Source organism: Charadrius vociferus, unplaced genomic scaffold, assembly GCF_000708025.1.
Source record: "Charadrius vociferus isolate BGI_N301 unplaced genomic scaffold, ASM70802v2 scaffold32, whole genome shotgun sequence".
NCBI lineage: Eukaryota > Metazoa > Chordata > Aves > Charadriiformes > Charadriidae > Charadrius > Charadrius vociferus.
In genome coordinates, this window is record NW_009647856.1 from 3794353 (window position 1) to 3813784 (window position 19432).

Here is a 19432-nt window from a genome sequence, read left to right on the forward strand (position 1 = left end):
GGTGCTGCTCATATCACTCAGCCCTGGATAAATGCGTGTATCAGGGGACTTAAGGGCTGCTACTCTGGAAATTGTCTTAGGTGAGAAATATGCTAAAAATGTACAACAGAGTTCAGGACCAAGTGAGTTTCTCTTATCTTTTCTTGGGCAATAGGTAGCCTGCAGAACAACATAAATGCTGACACAGTCCTAGCAGGTTGGTAGGAAATTTTTTAACCCCCATAAATGACACCTTCCCCAAATGACTTTACATCATTAGATGAGTAACCCATATGTTTTATAATTATGGAGTGACCCATATGTTTTCTAATTATGATAATCCAATTTCTACTTATACTTTAGGAAATTAATATCCCTGGCCCATTATATAGCTGCTCATCTTTCTTAACCCAGGGCCTGAAAATTTTAGCCACAATCTTCTCACATTGACCAGACAACCAGAGCCCACTTTCTCCCTTAGGTCTGCTTGCAAGAGGCATGAGAAGACTATACAATCCTGCTTGTAAAAGTGGAGTAGACTTCCTACTAGGTTTAACCTATGCCTTAGCGTAATAAGTCCAAGAGATTCTTAATTATACTGAGTCATTGGCTATATTTCTCATGTTTACTTCTTAATGTGCCTTACCCAAAATGTCATGTTACCCAGTGTAACATGACTGTGTTTATTATCTTGTAGAAAAATCCACAGAAATATCTGTTGTGCCTGGCTATAGTCAGCAGTGCATGTGTTTGAATGCATCCGGGTTCATGGAAAGATAAGGTGTGCAGGACAAAAGAATAAATAAATAAAAAGCCCCGCTTTCCTGTTTTTTTTCCTTAAGAAACAAGAATCAGTTTGAGATACTATGACTTGGTTTTGACTGAACCATCTCCACTAGTTTTCAAAACTGTGTCCAGAAGTTACTCAATTTATTCTAATCCTTGCAGTCTATGTAGGTCTTATATATATAAGCATATATTTGAAGAAACCGTAATTGTAAAAAAGCCACAGAACGGATTTGAATTACACATTACCAAAGTTCTCCAGACTAAAGCTAGATATTACTCTCTCTAGTGGCAAAGCTGACTTAAAGTCTTGTGAAAAGGTCTGGATTAAAATATGCAATGTTCTAGATGTTTGATCAAGTATCGATGTAGCTGACTTGGAGAACCTGGGTTTGAAAGGGAAGAGGACAGGTATATGGGAAATTACTGCACAGAAGAATTAAGGCCACAAGCCATGAATAAATGAATGGCGATGGAGAGGAGAAGACTCCCCAAGGGAAGAACTAAAGAACCCAAATTACGTTTGTGCTTTGAACTGGCCTCTAGGGTAATTTTTCTTTACAAATCACTGGAGAAAGCCTAAGCCTAACCTTAGCATTTGCAGGTAGTCTGGTTTCATTTTGGCTGGTGAATGTATTTGACTATTAACAAAGATGATTCTTTGCTTTTTTTTGACATTCTGTTGTGTATGTTATTGCAGTGTGATATATTTGCTGTATAATTCTACCAAAATAGGTCTCCTATGTTGTTAAGGTGTTAAGGATCTTTGCTCTGCACACCAAAAGATGTATAAGGAAATTGAGGTTTGTTTAAAACTTACTGCAAATAATTACTAAGTGATTTTGCTTCCTTCATAAAAATATTGCTGGTACTGCATTGGTTTATGCCAGCCTGTTAATTTGGCTCCTTTGCAATCCTCCAAGGTTGCGTTAATAAATTAGCAGCTAACATATCTGCTCAGTGCTCAGTTATTTTTTATGAGGGGGAGATACAAAGCGCTTTGTGTTGCAGTAGGAGCTCTTCGCATAGGTATTTTACAAAAAGGATATCACAGAAAGCAGCAGTTCTCACCTCTTTGCCTGCATTCCTGTGGGATAGTATCGGGAACAGGAGATCCCATCCCAAGCACAGTACGGATCTCGAGCGAGGCAGCAGTCAGCGCAGGCGGTGCCGTACATGTCACACTGGTGGAACTTCACTTGCGCTATGACCGACTCAGATCCAACGTAGAGCTGTTGCTGGAAAAAACACACCACGTATGATTAAATTCCTAGAACTTCCACTAAAACTTCTGTTAACAATGGAATTATTAAAAAATGTCAGCTTTATCATTGCTTGCCAGTTGTGCATCCAGCCTGTGCCCTGAGGGAGGCAGAGTTACTCTGCAGGAAAATATCTGATTACAGACTAAACTCTCCTGCATGAGGACAGAGGAGCAGAAAGAAGGTAAAATGAACAAGTTTATTTTGGCATTTCCTCACTTCTGAAGTTTCAGCTTTGTAAGCTTTGTGTTTGAATAGACAGGGGTTTAGGTTTCTTTTTCTTCCTCAATATACTTTCCAATGCCTCCCTCATTACACTTCTCTGTCACCTAAACGAACTGCCAAAAAAAAATGTCATGAAAGACTTTAAACAAAGAAGTCAAATTTGCAAATGTCTTGAGTAACCTTAATCTTAAAATGGGACTTGTCAAGCAAATTTAACTCTTGATGTGGCTACTTACAATGTGGTCACGTATAAACACGCACAGCAGTACTATGATTTACATAATCCCTCAGTGTACAAGAGATAGATTTTTTTTTTCCTGGTGCTATGCAGTCTTTCCTTACAAATTAACTGGTCACAATCTACTTTTTTCGTATTAATTTGGAGGGTTCGGGGTTTTCTTCAGTATTGGTGCTAAGACTCTTTGAATCTTCTGAGTTCACATAACTGTCCTTTTCAAATCAAGTGAAAGACAATGTCATTCATGAGTTTCTGGTATAATAAATTCAGAAGAGGATAGCCTGAATTTACAGGGACTTGAAAAAAAATCTTGTTGCTGGTGAATGTAAATGGAGTGAACACAGAAATATGCAGTGTGCACTGCAATAGGAACTGCTTATGCATGGGTCACTTCCATGTTTTTACCCGTCAGAAAAAGGATTCCTAATGAACACTTAAACTGTGCTTATCCTAATGGCCAGACTTAGTCCATAACTCCCACTTTTAGACCAAGATTTCAAAGTCTGGTATTTTAAAATTCTTAAAGCTGGAAAGTACAGGCAGCTCATTTAGTCTGTCTTGCCTATCACAAAACATTCAATTTAACCCAGATAGTTAATTTTTGTTCCTAATTATGCCTCCTGTATCTGTTTAGGTCACAAAAATTTTGCACTTAGAAATACCAGGAGAAAAAACTAGAAAAGGTGGTAATAGTAATGCTTGAAGACTTTTTCAGCTGAGATAAACCAGATGATAGTAGCAGGAACTCAATCTGCCAACTGGAATGAAGAAGAAACCTAGGATCCTTGTTTCAGAGGAATTTCTTGTTGTCTGCAAAGGCTGCCATGTGATTGTCACAGAAGACATGAACAACACTTTCAATGAGACATACGAGATGAGATTTTTCTCTTTCATCTTTTAGGAGGGGTAAAGTCTACTCTAAGTCTTGGTTCATCACAGGAGGGCAAAAAGCATCTGATATCTAGCCAACCGAACATCAAAGAAGAACATTCCTTCCCAGCCTTTGCAGATAACTAGCTCAGCCCTGAAACGGGATATTTTATTGTACCACTGACTTAGTGAAGACTGGTTAGTGTTATAAGGATATTGAGACAAAGCTACAAGGAGGTCTCCACAGGCTCACATACTCCAAGGCCAAAAGAGACCAGCCAAAATGTTTGAGCAGAGAAGCCATGTGACTTTTATCACATAAACTCAACTAAGTTATACTTCAGCTTACAGATCTCATTTTAAAGACAAAATGACTTGGTGCCAACCGTGTCACTAACATGTATTCCAATATTTAATTGTCTTCAGTACCAGAAAACTGCATTCTATTTCTATATTGTTTATTTACATTCAACAAGCTGAACTTGGTTATTTACGCTTGATATTGCTTTGCCATCAACATTAAAGAATCCCTAAACACATACACTAGGAAGTCACTTTTTTGGGTAAGATTTTATATCTGGCTATCCTGTTTTCTCTGTCTTTACTCTCATATCTTGAAAAAGTTAAGCTACTTTTACTTTTCACAAGAAATTTGTTCTTCAGCCGCTCCGGTTGCTCTGGCAGATTTTTTCATAATTCTCTCCAGATTTTCCAGATATTTCTTGAATCAGTAGAGTTAGCAGCTCTCTTGGGAGCTGGATGTAACGGAGGAAGACTACTTCACTTTTTATATGGTATCTCTTTTTTACTCTTCCAACACAACCCTTTTACCATGACATTTCACTGAGAGCTGAAGGTAAGGCAAATATCTGAAATGACACTGAAGTCTTTCTCCAAATAATCACTTAGGTGCAGTGTTCGACAGCCCAGAGATGCTTTCACAGTCCTTGGGAAAAAAATTGAATGATCCAGGAAATAATTCAGAACACTTACACCTAACATCCTCCTCTGAATCACCATCAAAGGAGTTTCTCTTTCTGTATTACTTGCAGAAAGCATGCAAGTTCACTGGACACCAAGACAAAAATGATCTTTTGGAGCACACTTACATGTCCTATTAGTGCACTTTTCATTCTTTGTTAGTTGTGTTTCACTATGTTTATGTGCACCCACATTGCGTCAGATGTCTAAGATCTCTTAAGATATAACTATGCTAGGATATTTATAATGGCTCCATCCTGAGATGATATGGTGATACAGTATGGATATCTGTGATATTGTACAGATGAGAATCTACCTACAAGAGTAACAAATTGGGTGTTTATATTAGCAGAAGCTTCCAGAAACTCAAAAGGGACCCAGATTCTGCCTTTCCTGGGCAACTGAATCCATGGGAGAGCCAGCGAGGCTTTTTACACTGATATCGCCATGGGGCTGAAGCCTGTCCACATTTATCAGCAAGGAACTTTTCTGTGAGTTGCCATATCCACCAAGTTAATCCCTACTGTGATTACTATGCCAGTAACTCATGAAACAGATCGGGTTTTCCTTGCTTTGATATGAATGATAATGTGAACTGAGATTTAACATTATAATTGAAAAACATAAATGCTTCATAAAGGAACAGAGTGTATAACCATAAGTTAATATTACAAAAAGATTACATGTATCAGACCAGATCACATTACAGATGATGTACATCCATCTATCTATGTATGTATGTATCTATCTATCTCTATACACTTTATAGCTTCGTTACATTTGAGAAAAAATCTTTACATTTAGAACTTGTCAAACACTTACCCTTTTTGAAGAGATTTCCATAGAAATAATAGGAACTGGCACCTAGAAAATACGAAACATTTCCTTGCTTACAAAAAAGAATACCAATTTGTTATGACAGTAAATTAGGTAAAATAGTGTTGAAGTTTACTTATTACATTCAGTTTTACTAGAAGATTTGTCTTTCTCTAAGTTCTGATGTGACGATATTGTGGGTTTCAGAAGTACTGCTTTAAAAGGGTTTATTTAAAAACAACCAACCAACACTTAATTCAGGATTATCAGAGCCACAGGAACACTACGATTTTCCTGTCAAACATGACATTAGCTCTTGCCACCACTGAATCCCTTTTGTCCTACTTGAGAGTGATAAGTGGAGTGTTCTTTATAACAAAACATTCATTGAAGATAAGATAAAAATAGCAGGAATTCCTTCTCTTGCAATTTTCCTCTCTGCCCTCTGCTCAGATTTCCTGAAGCAATGGCAAGACGTAGCCCCTAATAGGTCTATTGAAAACCAGCTTTATCAAGAGGGGCAATTTCTGTGATTTTCCCCTCAGGCAACAAGTCAATACTAAATGCAGGTACCAGGTTTCAATATCTAAGTTTGGATGTTAGATTTTCCCTATGGTTACAAGTAGGCTACCCACCTTCTTAATGTAGCTAAAATGACATGATGTGAATACTCACTAAAAGAATTCCATTATATTAGCTTTGCCACATACCAAATACTGAACTTTAGTCATGGGTTATTCATGAACAGAATGGAGTTTTGCCTCACTAGGACTCAGGCTTTTCCACTGTAAAGACAGATTAACTGATTCACTCTTTCTGAGGATTGGGCTTTTTTTATCTGGACCTCATTTAATTTTCCAAGATTGTAGTACGTATATTTTTGTGCACACATTTATACATACACTTCAGTACTTGGACTATAACTCCACCTCAGAAAAGCTTTGGCTGAAAATGAAGATTTCCTATCATAAGATAAGTAGATGATTTGAAAATTCCTTACACACAACTATTGTATACTTGACTGTTTTCAGATTTTTTTTTTGACATGTTAATTCTACAAGAAATTCAAGACAGTTGTATATATGTTTCATATACCGCCCAGTTCACCTTGAATACTTGCAGCTCTTCAAGAATCACTTCTTCCATTGATTCTGTCTCTTGATTGTAAATTGTAATGACTTTCAGCACAATTCCATTATCTGGGAATAAATTAAAAAAAAAAAAAAAAGGCAAAACAAAACTAAAGGTTATAATTGGTGGAAAACTTTATACGGCCTTCAAATACATTAAATGACTTCTTCAAGCTGATAATGGATATAAATCTATAAATATGTACAGGTAGTTGCATATTGCTTTTATTGATGAGGATTTACACTCTTAGAAAATAAATACACATGACAATTTGCCCCTGACAAATAAGAGTCAACTGAGACACCCCTGAGCTATATGACTTGTATTCTTCAAACTCTGGGTCATAACCCCTTTGTGAACTGCAAAAGGATCAAAGAGGGTGACCAAATTTCAGGAACAGAGAGGACAGCATGCAGGAGCTGACTCCATCAAGGCAAGAGAGTGCAAAGTGACTTTAGTTATAGGATCTGAGTGTTTACACTAGCTAGGAAATTACTAACTATCCTTGATTGTTGGCAGCAGCTCTATTCCTCCAGGCAAGAGTACAAACACCTTCAGGGGTTCATTGTCCAAAGTTCTCACCCACCTCTGGAGAAACACCGAGCTTCTGTTGAGCTGAAGGTGTTAATCAAAGGAAGACACAAAAAAAAAAAAAAAGCTGCACATTCAAAAACTCTAAGGCACATTGGAGTTTAGATTTATCAGCCTCTCTGTCATTACAACTCTTGCAGGAAATTAAAATGCATGAATAGCATCTGGTCTTCCACCACTTCAGCTTTGTCTTGCTGACTATAGTTAGGATAGTCTTGCTTTCCTTAATCTGAAAATCTGTCATCAACAATGGCAAATATCACTTCCTTTCTTCTGTTACTTTCAGTCACCTTTGATTTACAGGGGAAATATTAAGCAGACAAGCACTAGGAAAAATGTTCAGCAAAAGATCAAAGGGGCAAACAAAGAGGAACCACTAAACTGGGGTCATACACCACTTCTCAAAGAGAATATGTAATCAAAGGCATCCATTTTGTGACAGAACTGTAAAAAGAAATTGCATTCTGAGCTCTGATTTTCATAAGTAAGTTCTTCTTTGAATCCTGCTGACAGACACGTGAAAGTTAGCCCTGATGTTCAGACTTTGCCTTTGATGAACCTTTCAAACCTGCACTGCTACTATAAGGAAACTTCTGCTTGGCTGCAAGACCCTGTTTACTTGTGTCACACAGCAGGTGTTGGACTCGGACAAAAAAAAATTAACCCTTTCTAACATTATATTGCCAAGAGAAGCGGTGTTTTATTTTGATGGGAACTTTTGCCAGAGCAGAGATTGCAAGGTTCATTTTGGAGTTTCTAAAGCCCAAAATTGTATGCTGGAATTTCTTGTCACCTGAGATTAGACAGCTGGAGAAGACTAAGCAGGTGTTAGGTGCCAGTCCAGCACAGCTCTAAAGCACACACTTAAGTCCCTTTGGATTCAACTTTGCTGAACAGAGGACTTGTGCATTTGATATAATATCTTGATCACAAATGCAAGTGGAAAATATGAAAATTTCAGTCACCGTTATGACATCTGTTGTAGAGAAATGTGACACATGGCACAATGTTTTATAGACTAAATCCAATGCTGATACCATACTGAGGCCATTTAAAAGCTTAGAAAACAGCACTAATGTAAATAAGCCTTTGCTATTCTACAGGCACGCTTCTTCTGAATGTTCTCAACGCTGAAATGTGCTTATCAGAGGAATTTCATTAGTAAAAATAATTCACTGTAACTGCTTTCCTAGACAAATGGTCAAAATGATTTGTGATACCACTCCTGTTGTTAAATTGATAAAATGTGAATGTATGAATCCTTGGATTTTTTCCAGACAGATTAGATGTGACTAAAGTCTTGTCTTGTTCCAAACTTTCCTCTTATTTTCTTACGTTTTCTTGTTTTTCAAAGACCATTACCATGTGTTTTTTTCTCTGGCTGCTTAGAGTTAGGGCGGATCTATGATATATTTTACCTTATTCATATGTTTTTGTAGATTTTTAAAAAATCCTTTTTGAACAAGCTCTATGTATCTTATGAAAACAGCATAAAAGTAAGACAAGAGAACTTAGCAGAAAACATCTAACAGTTTCTTTTTAAGAAACATGGGTATTTTCTCCTTCCTTCCTTGAGCTGTGTTGTCACCCAAGTCTGGAAGCTGGCAGTTTCTTTTTAATGGAATCAGCTAGACTTGTGGTCTCCAGAATTGGGGAAAACAAACTTTGTAATAAAGTCAGTAACTTGAACGTATATTTTTGAAAATCACATCACCTCTGTTTCTCTCAGACTCTAGGCCTCAGCTCAAAACTATTCTCATATACATGATTGTGTTCTGACATTTTAAAAATAAAGTCAGCCTTTTGGGAATTTAATTTAAGGTTCTTGTTTGAAAAAAAAAAAAGCTGAATTCTATACTTAAGTTTCTCTTCCAAGTCTTTTAAACCTTTTCCTACCATTATTTTTCTATATAATGTTATCAGCACAGTGAAACGCATATAGAATGACTAAATTCTTCTCTAAGTTGAAGATTGGCACAGTCATGCAAAGAATGATTATTAAAGAGGAATGTTGTATTGATTTATTATTTTTGGACTATACACAACTTAATTTCATACATCCTGGAAGTAAAAAAAAAAAAAAAATTAAACCCATTTTCTTCTTTGCTTTCCTTAAGTTACCTGTGCCAATGAACAAGACATCATATTGTCCGTCTTCAGCTTCCACTCTGTCCACTGCTATTTGTTTAAGATTGTATTTTCCATCTGTTTTAACTAGTATTGGTCTCTTATGAACAGGTTTAATGGGCTGATACATCAGTGGATGACTCCTGGCAAAATGGACAGCTTCATCAGGATAGTCTTTGGTGGTGGTGTACAGACCGCCATTCACCTTGCTGGCACACTGCAAAAGCATAAAACATAGATTATCCTGAAGGTTTGCCAAATAAATTGTCAGAGACGGGTCTTGTTTTCAGGGGTAATGACAAGTTTACAAAAAATCTAGAATAAAAACAGGCACAGAAGACCACAGTAGGAATTCATAGAATCATAGAATTGTCTAGGTTGGAAGACACCCTTGGGATCGTCGAGTCCAACCATCTACCCTACTCTACAAAGTTCTCCTCTACACCATATCCCCCAACACCACATCTAAATGGCTGTTAAACACATCCAGGGATGGTGGCTCAACCCCCTCCCTGGGCAGCCTATTCCAGTGCCCGACCACTCTTTCTGTGAAAAAGTCTTTCCTAATGTTCAGTCTAAATCTGCCCTGTTGGAGCTTGAAGCCATTCCCTCTCGTTCTGTCATTAATTACCTGTGAGAAGAGACCAGCACCAGCCTCTCTACAGTGAACTCTATGCTTTATGCATAGTGTGGATTATTAATCGTGAGAAGCCAAGAAAGGGAATGCAGAACAGAGCCTTGGCATTGCCATGTTTAGAAAGAAGGAGCTCCTTCCTCTCTGGCATACTCAGAGCAAAATAAATAGTAACACTTTTAGATTTTTACAAAAACCATAGTGCTTATGCCTTCCCCAAATTCGTATTGAAGATGTAATCAAAATGGCCATTGACAGAGTTAGGAGAAAGGGGTTTCTTATCCCAGGAGAGGGACAGCCATGTAAGGTCAACAGTATACTAATGCTTGAAATCAGTCTCTAGTCTAATTATTTTTAATTGCAAAATGCGTTACTGTAAGAAACTAAGCACACTTGAAAATCATAGAATCATAGAATGGTTTAGGTTGGAAGGGACCTTAAAGAGCATCAAGTTCCAACCCCCTTGCCATGAGCAGGGACACCTTCCACTAGACCATATTACTCAAAGCCTCATCCAAAAATTATGCCAGCAGCAGCAGCAGTAATTCTTGGTCTCAGGCACTCTAACAGTATTACTTTTGATTCTAATTCCTAACTCACGATGACAGTATTATATATCACAGTTTAGCTTGAAATACCAATGTTTGCATTGACCAATCAACTGTTTTGCAAAGCAAATACGCTTTATGTCAATGATTGATTAAAAGAGGCTTACTCCTTCGGTCAAATGTGCAATTAGGGATAATTTAATGCATTAAACAGAGAAGTTAGTTTTAGGATCCTTTGCAAAGGATATAGTGTTCCCTAACTGAACATAGATTCTACATTTCCAATTTGCTTCATGATGTCTAATTGAAACCATTTATGATCAAGCTGGAAATATCTCAGTAACCATTTACTTTCTCCAAATATTCATAAGCAGCGTGGTTTTAAGAAGCATTTCAAGCTAAGCCACAGTAGCAGCCTTTCCCTATTTAAATTGGATTTTTCAATCAATAAAATGAAATAAAATATTATGTTTACTGGAAACAGTAATTTTAAACTTGTGGTCAACTGTAATTGACAGTAACAAACTCCTGCACTTGTCAACTGGGGCAATGTTTGTTTCCACTTTTTGGGCTTAGCTACAGGAAAGTATTTGTTCAGTGTTGACTTTAAAGTAATTGTCTAATCAACCTAGTGATGGAATTTCACCGGCTGTTTGCAATAAAGAGACAGAGCTGGAGCATGAAGACAGGCTAAGCCTCTGCTTTCCATGCACTGCACAGCTCATGAAGTGAATAGGCACTGCCAGGTTCCCTTTGCAAAGTTCTAGCCCTGGAGAGATTTAATAAAAATAATCCTTCACAGGTTTTTCATTTTTAATTAAATAAAATCAAGTAGTCTAGAAAGGAAACAGTAGGCCGTCTCTGAAGTCTATCAACACCATTTTTGAGGCAACTGATGGCATTCCCAGAAGCATCACAGTCTAAAAGCACTAAATGAATCAGCAAAACAGGAGCAGATTACGGCAGAAGCAGTGCTTCAAGTAGACATCAGGGAGCAGCGGATTGCAGTTTGTCGAACCGGTGCGACTCTTAACAGTGGTTTTCTGTTTATTTAGCTTTAAACTGTACTCTCATTCCTTATAGACTCCATCTTTACCCATTCAATAGCTCAGATCAAAGAGCGCTGACTCTCAGAGATACCTAATAGTAGGTTATTTTTAGTCTCTTGTCACTGTCACTCCTGTGATGGGGAAAGTAGTGGGATTCAGCTTACCAAGATGCTGACTTTTTCTTTGGAGTGTGAAACCTAACACTGTGGGCTACAGCCCAAAACATGCTTTCTCTTCATGATACCAGAAAAGCATTGAAAAGATCTCTATACTGTGCCCTAAATGAGCAGCCACAAGTCAATCAATTAATCAGTCAGCAGAACCAGCCATTTCAGCCTCTGATGTGCTCTGAAACATATAGATTTAGTCACAATAAAAGTGATTAAATCAATTAACACCCAGGAAAGACCTGGTCTGTCAGCTAACTTGTTCTCTGACATTGGGAAAATTACTTGCTCTCTTCTCTTACATCTGTTTCGGCTCCTGTGCTTTGCCTGTTGGGGAGGCTACAATCCAGTCTGCCCCAAACGTGATCGTTCAGAGCCAAGGGAGAGAAGCATCAAGAGTGAGTGGAACTTGGGGCAATCTTTCCGTAAATCACTGTCAGCTTTGCTGAAGTGTTGGCTCAGTGTTCTCTCCTTCTTGCCAAAAAAAAACCCCTCCAAAACTTTAAATCTTCAGTGCTAGGAGATATCAATGTAATGATTGTAGTCATTAATACTGAATTCCTGCCCGTGTTTAATGCTAGTCCAAATAACATATGTGAGGTGTTCTACTGCTTGGGGGGGGGGAAGAATACCACTTAAAGAATTTGGAGCATAGAATCTTTGTAAAATATACAACCATTCTGCAATCCATGCGCAGTACTGTCTCATTATTTTTTAAAACTGTAAAAACTGTAAATGCTCTATACAAAATGTCAAATAGGGAACCAATAATTCCTTTGAATTCAACCATTTTGCTCAAAATGTGATAATTTACTTACCTGTTTTCCTATCCTGACTCAATACCACTGACTTACTTTGATCCACATCAAACAAACAAAAAAACCCAAACATTTGGTATTGATGTCAGCACTGCTAAAGTGGTAGCTTATTGGCTATTGGATGGTCAAGTCATATTCATAGCGTTTAAATCCCAGATAATCTCTTTTGTGGAGCATCCACTTCAGCATTTGGACTTATGTTTCTAACCCCAAAGGAAGAAGAGGAAAACATTAATTGAAAATGAGAGAGGATGTGCATTTGAAATCGTACTACAGGGAGAAAAGCTGTACTGGCATGGACTAGATAAGCTAACAGGGCTTTTCCCCTCTCATTCCTGTGATTCAGTGATAAATGAACTGTATGCAATGTTTATTTCTGCAAATGAATGCTTTTAGTATAAAAAAGAATATCGATTCGGTTAGCAAAAGAAAAACGACACTGACGGTAGTGCTCCAGCAACTGTTTACAGAGAGAGAGCCCTTTGCCTGTGGGAAGATGGAGAGGTGCCGTGTGAGAGCTGGGCAGGGGCAGTTCAGCCAAACGGCTATTAGAAATGTCTTTGCATCTCACAGAGTCAAAAACCTGGACAATGCGGACATGGTAAGGGGCAGAACTTCAGCGAGTGTAAACAACAGCAGCTTTACAACAGATGGCAATCGCCATGGGTGGGTAAGCAGTTGTATTCCCCAAAAGTACAGGGAACAGAAGAAATGCTGGGTGTGATGCTTCTCCGGGTGAGCCTGGCATTGCCTGCTGTGGGGACTCCTCCTGACTTGCAGCAGAGAGGGGAAGGTGAGGGAGGCCCTGGTGGTGCCCCATCTGCGAGATGCTGCCGGGTCCCTGCAATGCACAGGGCACCCGCAGCCACACTGATGGGCAGTGAAGGCGGAATGGCTCTCCTCCCCCCCTGAGCTGGGACGGGAACTTCCTGGGCTAAGAAACTAAGAAACTACAGGGATAGAATCTTCACAAACCCCTAAAAAGACAGTAAAACAGGAAAAGAGTTTGAGATGAAGATTACTTGTGATGCCTTTTAAAAATCAACATAGAAATTAGGAATTCCTTGTAGAAATCAATTACCTGTCTCTAAGTAATGTGTTTGTAATTTCCTCCAGAATTTCTGTTTACAGAATTAAAAATCTAAGTGCCAGTCAGAAACACCTCTCTACATGACAGCACCTGTATAGTTGCAGAGTATGCTACAATAGTTGCCAGATTAACTGCATTTTCAAAATATATCTTGTTTCTTTTCTCCACTTAATGTCCATTGAAAAAAAAAAAAAAAAGAAGTCGTTAAAGAAACTCGTATGAAAATTAGCAAAAAGCGTAAGTGATTTTGCTGAGTTTGGTTCTTTGAAACATCGTTTTAATATTTCTGTGTTCTTTGTAAAGGGTACAGAGCAAGAATGTTAGTAAGTCCAGGAACCTGATTTGAGGGTAATAAAATCCCAGCCTGTGATGTCTGAAAGCACAGCAGTGGGTGGTGAGGATGCCAGGCCATTGCTCCTAGAAAGAACCAGTCCTGAGACAACGACCTCAAGGGGTTTCGGCTTTACTCCTATCTAAGACTGTGTTTATTCTGATTAGTTACTTTTGTTAAAATCTGTGTCTTGTTTCTAACCTGTGCACTGATCTAAATTATTGAAATATTGTAATCTGATCCTTTTTGAAAAAGAAATGAAAAAAAGGAACCAGAACAATCATATTGAAATAGTAGGTCATATCTTTTTCTTCCTTTAACACTTGTTAAATGTCCTGGTTTCGGCAGGCAATAGAAAGTGAATTGCCTTGTGTAAGCTTGCTTTTTTCCAGTAATAAGCTTATTTATATAGGAAAATATGGCATGCATCTTAAATATATATATATTTGTAACCATAGGTACATATTTTTAGTTCATCCTAGCTTTATTTTCTCAAGTGAAGTCAGTAGGGACAACCCATTCGCCAGAAAGTTCCATTAGAAAAATCCTCATGGTTCACTCAATGAACTTAAATTGATTTGAATTTTCATTTATTTCCCTGGCAGTTAGACTAAAGTTATCAAGGTTCAGATGCAAAAAAAATATGTCAGCAGCCAAATTTAGAAGAACAGCTATTCTAGACTTGGTAGAAAGTGAGGTTGCTTCCAAGCTAATGCACTCACAGCTTCAGAATGCGGCATCTGACCCACCTTCTAGAGGTGCCTCCTTCTATACCTCTTGCCTGCGATCCTAACTTTGGGACCTTAAGATCTTAACACAAGGTTGTTGAATTCAAGCCCCAGCAGGATTTTGAAAAACCTTTTGTACTTTATACCACTCTTTTCCTTTGGGAAATATATGGTTCTAGTACCTGATTAAACTTCTTGCTGATCCATTCCACACTTCTCCAGAAATGCTACAGTATGTATATGTTCAAATAAATATATCCTGGATTGTGAAGCGAGGAAGATTTTCTTTCTGAATTCATTTATACAGTAAATCCGTGGGAAATAGATTGTACTTACTGAACCAGGTCTAGGGTAAGGTACTTTTCCTTCGTAGAGAGCCCAGTGGTACTCAGGTCCTTCTTTATGAGCGTATGGTCCATTGAAAGCTGCTCGGACACTTGCCATGTGGTAAACACATATAGCATATCCCCTAAATATATTGCTATGAAGTAAAATTCAAAGAAATTATTAAAGCAATACGTCACATTCTGTACATATAATAGTGGTATTATTGTGTAATTAAAAATAAGTCACATATCAACAGTATTCAGGGAGAAAAAAATACTTATTGTTTCCTATATACTTTTCTTATAACTACAATCTCCAATGTTCTTTACAAAGTCTTTAATATATTTATATTTATAATATTTCTCTGAGAAAGCTCCATGTTGTTATCCCAAAATTTGAAGATGGTGAACACAGGCTCTTAATTACTTGTTTATGAACACAGAGGAAGCACAACAAACTAAACTCAGGTCTTAGATGATTTTGATTAGTGACTTAAACAGTTAATCATTTTTCTTCTCTAAGATTTTTCCTATTGTTGTTACTTCAGAAAGATGGAAATCATCCAATGCTGACTGAAAAGAGCAGGAGTCTTTTTATATTGAATGGGAATGTTGGTTGGTGTTATTAGTTAGAACATCAAGATCACTCTGTGTATGAAATTAGAATCCTAGAATCACAGAATGGTTTGGGTTGGAAGGCACCTTAAAGATTATCTCGTTCCAACCCCCCTGCCATGGGCAGGGACACCTCCCACCAGACCAGGTTGCTCAAAGCCTTGTCCAACTTGGCCTTGAACACCTCCAGGGATGAGGCCTCCACAGCTTCCCTGGGCAATTTGTTACAGCGCCTCACCACCCTCAGAGTGAATTTTTTTTTCCTAATATCTATTCTAAATCTCCTCTCTTCCAGTTTGAAGCTATTACCCCTCATCCTATCACTCCATGCCCTTGTAAAAAGTCCCTCTCATCTCTGAAGACTCCAGAAGGTGATTTAGATAATTTTAGTTAGGTGCCCACCTCTCTCTATTGGCATAGTTAGCAGCAGGAAATGCTAGGTGCCTGCATCCCTACAGGACCAGATCTGCCTTGCTTTATTTAAAAATAAAATAAAATAAAAATCAGGAAAGTGAAATAGTGGCAAAAGCACAGTTGCTCTTCTCTACCAGTTACATCCTAAAGTAACAGTTGGATCTCCAAGAAATGGGTACTGCATGCTGGCACTTGAACCAGGCTGCTGTGGAAAAGGAGGCCATCAGGAACACCACGGCTAGTGTTTTAGGATTCACTAAGGAGTTAGTAGGAATTTAAGCTGCTGTCTACTTAAACTTGAATTACAGTGGAGCTTGCAAAGGAAGACAGGTGGCTCTGATAGGTGGCTGCTCTTATAAGCATGCAGGAGTGCATATACTCGGGTACTAGGAACTTTTCAAGCAGATAAACATTTAATTAATTTATGATCCAGATAGAGGGGATCACTGAATGAGACTTCAAGCCCCTGAGTGTCACAGAGCAGTGTTTACATTAACAAGGAACCCCACTGTGCATAGAACAGGGATTAAACTGTTTACTATATATTTGCTAAGGGATACTTATCGTGCAGCTTCTATCTCTTCTATAGGCTGTTCAAACATTCCTCTATTGTGGCTATTATTTCTTCTAGTTGTTTACCTTGTAGTATTGAAGAGGCCAAATATCACTGGATTTTTGTTATCACGAGTTTGCAGCAAAAACACATCCTCTGTAAAATGTAAAGGCAATTTTATTGGTACCAAACCACTTTTCTCAGGCCCAAAAGAGAAACTTCATCGCTTGTTAAAAGTGTAATCCTATTTTACTCATATATGTTATTTAATTTTATGCAGATTTTGAAAGTAATCTTTAAAAACAATGCAATAAATAAAGGCATAATTGATGATAGTCAGATCCGTAGGGATAGAACTTCATATATATTGGAAACAAAACACAAACCACCATTCCCTGTTAATGAATACGAGTACAATATTTGATAGTAAGATGTGTTATCATGAAAGTATATGTTTTATATGATGGTTTTAAGCTCGTTGCAGTCAAGGATGTTTACCTAAGTCATCAAAATGCGTATCAATTCCGTTTCTCCCGGGCACAGAGCAAACTAGCCTGGTTTTGAGGAAAGTGCTCCATTTATTCACGAGCATTCGCTGGCCTCCCATATCATTCTGTATAGAAAGAAACAAATGCTGATGGTAATTTGAATGAGAAAGTCTAGAAGCACAAACATCTCTGCTGAATTAGCTGCTTACTGTATCGTTTAATGTCAAAAGTATGCATTTTCAAACGTCTATTACTAGTATTATTTCTCTGGAGTCAGTTTTCAAGTAGGATTGCACTGATCAAGTCCAGGTCTCATTAAGAGCTGCGGGTTTATAAATTTTTTTTTTTATTCTGTACCACATCCATGGATAGTTTTAATGACACAGCTGTTGTGAAGCTTTTTTATTTCTCTTTTTTGTTAACTGGATGTACTGAGTACATTAGCAAAGTTTAGCTTCGCTTTAGGAGCTCAGCACATGGTTAGATCAACACTTTTGGAAACTGAAGCCCTGAGTCTATCTATAGAACTGGGACAGCTGGGGCAAGTCTGAGGCAAATGTCTGCATGGTCCTCAAACAATTTCTCAACACCTTTAAATAATTCCTGCTTTGCTATGGCTGTCTCATCTTTTCCTTGTAGTTGAGACTGCCGGACTCTCAAGAAAAGGGGGCATTTAGAATCCTAGAATCATAGAATGGTTTAGATTGGAAGGCACCTTAAAGGTCATCTAGGTCCACCCCCCTGCCATGGGCAGGGACACCTCCCACTAGACCAGGTTGCTCAAAGCCTCATCCAACCTGGCCTTGAACACGTCCAGGGATGGGGCCTCCACAACTTCCCTGGGCCATTTGTCCCAGTATCTCACCACCCTCATAGTGAGGTTTTTTTCCTAATATCTGTTCTAAATCTACCTTCTTCCAGTTTGAAGCCATTATGCCCTATCCTATTACTAAATGCCCTTGTAAAAGGACCCTCTCCAGCTTTCTTGTAGGTGCCCTTCAGATACTAGAAAGCTGCTATAAGGCCTCCCCGGAGCCTTCTCTTCTCCAGGCTGAACAACCCCAACTCTCTCAGCCTGTCTTCATAGGAGAGGTGCTCCAGCCCTCTGATCATCTTTGTGGCCCTCCTCTGGATCTACTCCAACAGGTCCATGGCCTTCTTATGTTGGGAGCTCCAGAGCTAGATGCAATATTCCAGGTGGGGTCTCAAGAAAGTGGAGTAGAGGGGCAGAATCCCCTCCCTCGCCCTGCTGGCCATGCTTCTTTCAATGCAGCCCAGGATGTGGTTGGCTTTCTGGGCTGCAAGTGCACATTGCCAGCTCATGTTGAGCTTCTCATCCACGAGCACCCCCAGGTCCTTCTCCTCAGGGCTGATCTCAATCCATTCTCCGCCCAGCCTGTATTTGTGCATGGGATTGCTCTGGCCCATGTGCAGAACCTTGCACTTGGCCTTGTTGAAATTCACAAGGTTTTCACAGGCCCACCTCTCCAGCCTGTCCAGGTCCCTCTGGATGGCATCCCTTCCCTCCAGCGTGTCGACAGCTCCACACATTTAGTGCTACTTAGTAATCTGAGTCTGTAACCTTTGGGTAGCATCCTTAAGGCTATGGCCTTATATTCAGGTAGGTTGTGTAACTCACTGTTCAAGGCTCCGTATTAGGCTTGCAAATCTCCTCTCACAACTTCACTTTTAGCTACTGAAATTAATAGATTTCCTCAGATTCACACTGAGATCTTACAAAACCAGTGATGTGTTTTCCTCAAAAAAGTAGAAATATACAGAGTAGGTGCCTCTATATTGCACAACCTGTTACAGCTCAGGTGAAAACAAAAAAAACCCCACAGTTCTTGAATCACCAGCTACCAATTTTTTGTATTAATTAAATCAAATCTGAATTATAGCGTATGGATTTGAAGTTAATGTCCGGATGATAAAGCGTTGGGAGTTTTGGATGAGCGGAAGAGAAAGGTTTGTGGGATTTTGATTTAATCCATGGCTAGAGATAAGACATTCAGGTGGATATATTTCAGACTAGAGGGGACTATTAAAATAATCTATTCAGACTTCTACCAGAACATATGCCAAAGAATTCTACTTCAGATCTTGATGCAGGCTTGAATTCAGAAAGTGAACTGGCTTTGTGAACATTAATGTCTTACACTGCAATTTGGTACTTTGCATACTTCAGATGTTTTAAGTTATACGTGAATATTCCTTAAGAAATTTTAATAGGCAGTATGCTGGTAAGCATATGTGACATATACTATACATTGAAGTGACAGAAGATTTTGAACTTGCATCTTGTTTTTTGCCCAACAGATTTAGGAATGTACCCCCTACAGTTAGGAGGAAAGAATGCATTTTTTTTCAGAAACAATATCAGATGTAAAGAAATAAACTTCTCATTCCTTCCTTTAATCAAGCAGCTCTAGTCCCAAAGGGAATGGGAGAGCTCCTCTCATCAGCCTCACCATAGTTCAATTAATAGAAAAGGAATGCACCCAAACTCCATACAATGTTCAGAGAGGACTGATTATGGGCAGCTTAATCTGGGAGATCATATGTTAATGGTGGTCCTCTCCAGCGACTGCCTGAGATCTTCTTCCTGTGTGTGGGGCCAGGGAGTCAAACAGAGATGGGATCAACCCACCAGGAACGTGGCCTG

At 38.7% G+C, this 19432-nt stretch overlaps 1 protein-coding gene across 1 annotated transcript in view; it reads right to left on the reverse strand.

The window, feature by feature from the left end:
• Positions 1–19432, reverse strand: part of SEMA3E (sema domain, immunoglobulin domain (Ig), short basic domain, secreted, (semaphorin) 3E) — a 145217-nt gene that overhangs the window by 8460 nt on the left and 117325 nt on the right. The window contains exons 8-14 of the mRNA XM_009882929.1: positions 16778–16892; positions 16366–16435; positions 14708–14852; positions 9001–9223; positions 6265–6356; positions 5164–5205; positions 1837–2003 (exon numbers count right to left, since the gene is read on the reverse strand). Coding sequence (XP_009881231.1) covers positions 1837–2003; positions 5164–5205; positions 6265–6356; positions 9001–9223; positions 14708–14852; positions 16366–16435; positions 16778–16892 — 854 coding nt within the window. The remainder of the gene's footprint in view (positions 1–1836; positions 2004–5163; positions 5206–6264; positions 6357–9000; positions 9224–14707; positions 14853–16365; positions 16436–16777; positions 16893–19432) is intronic.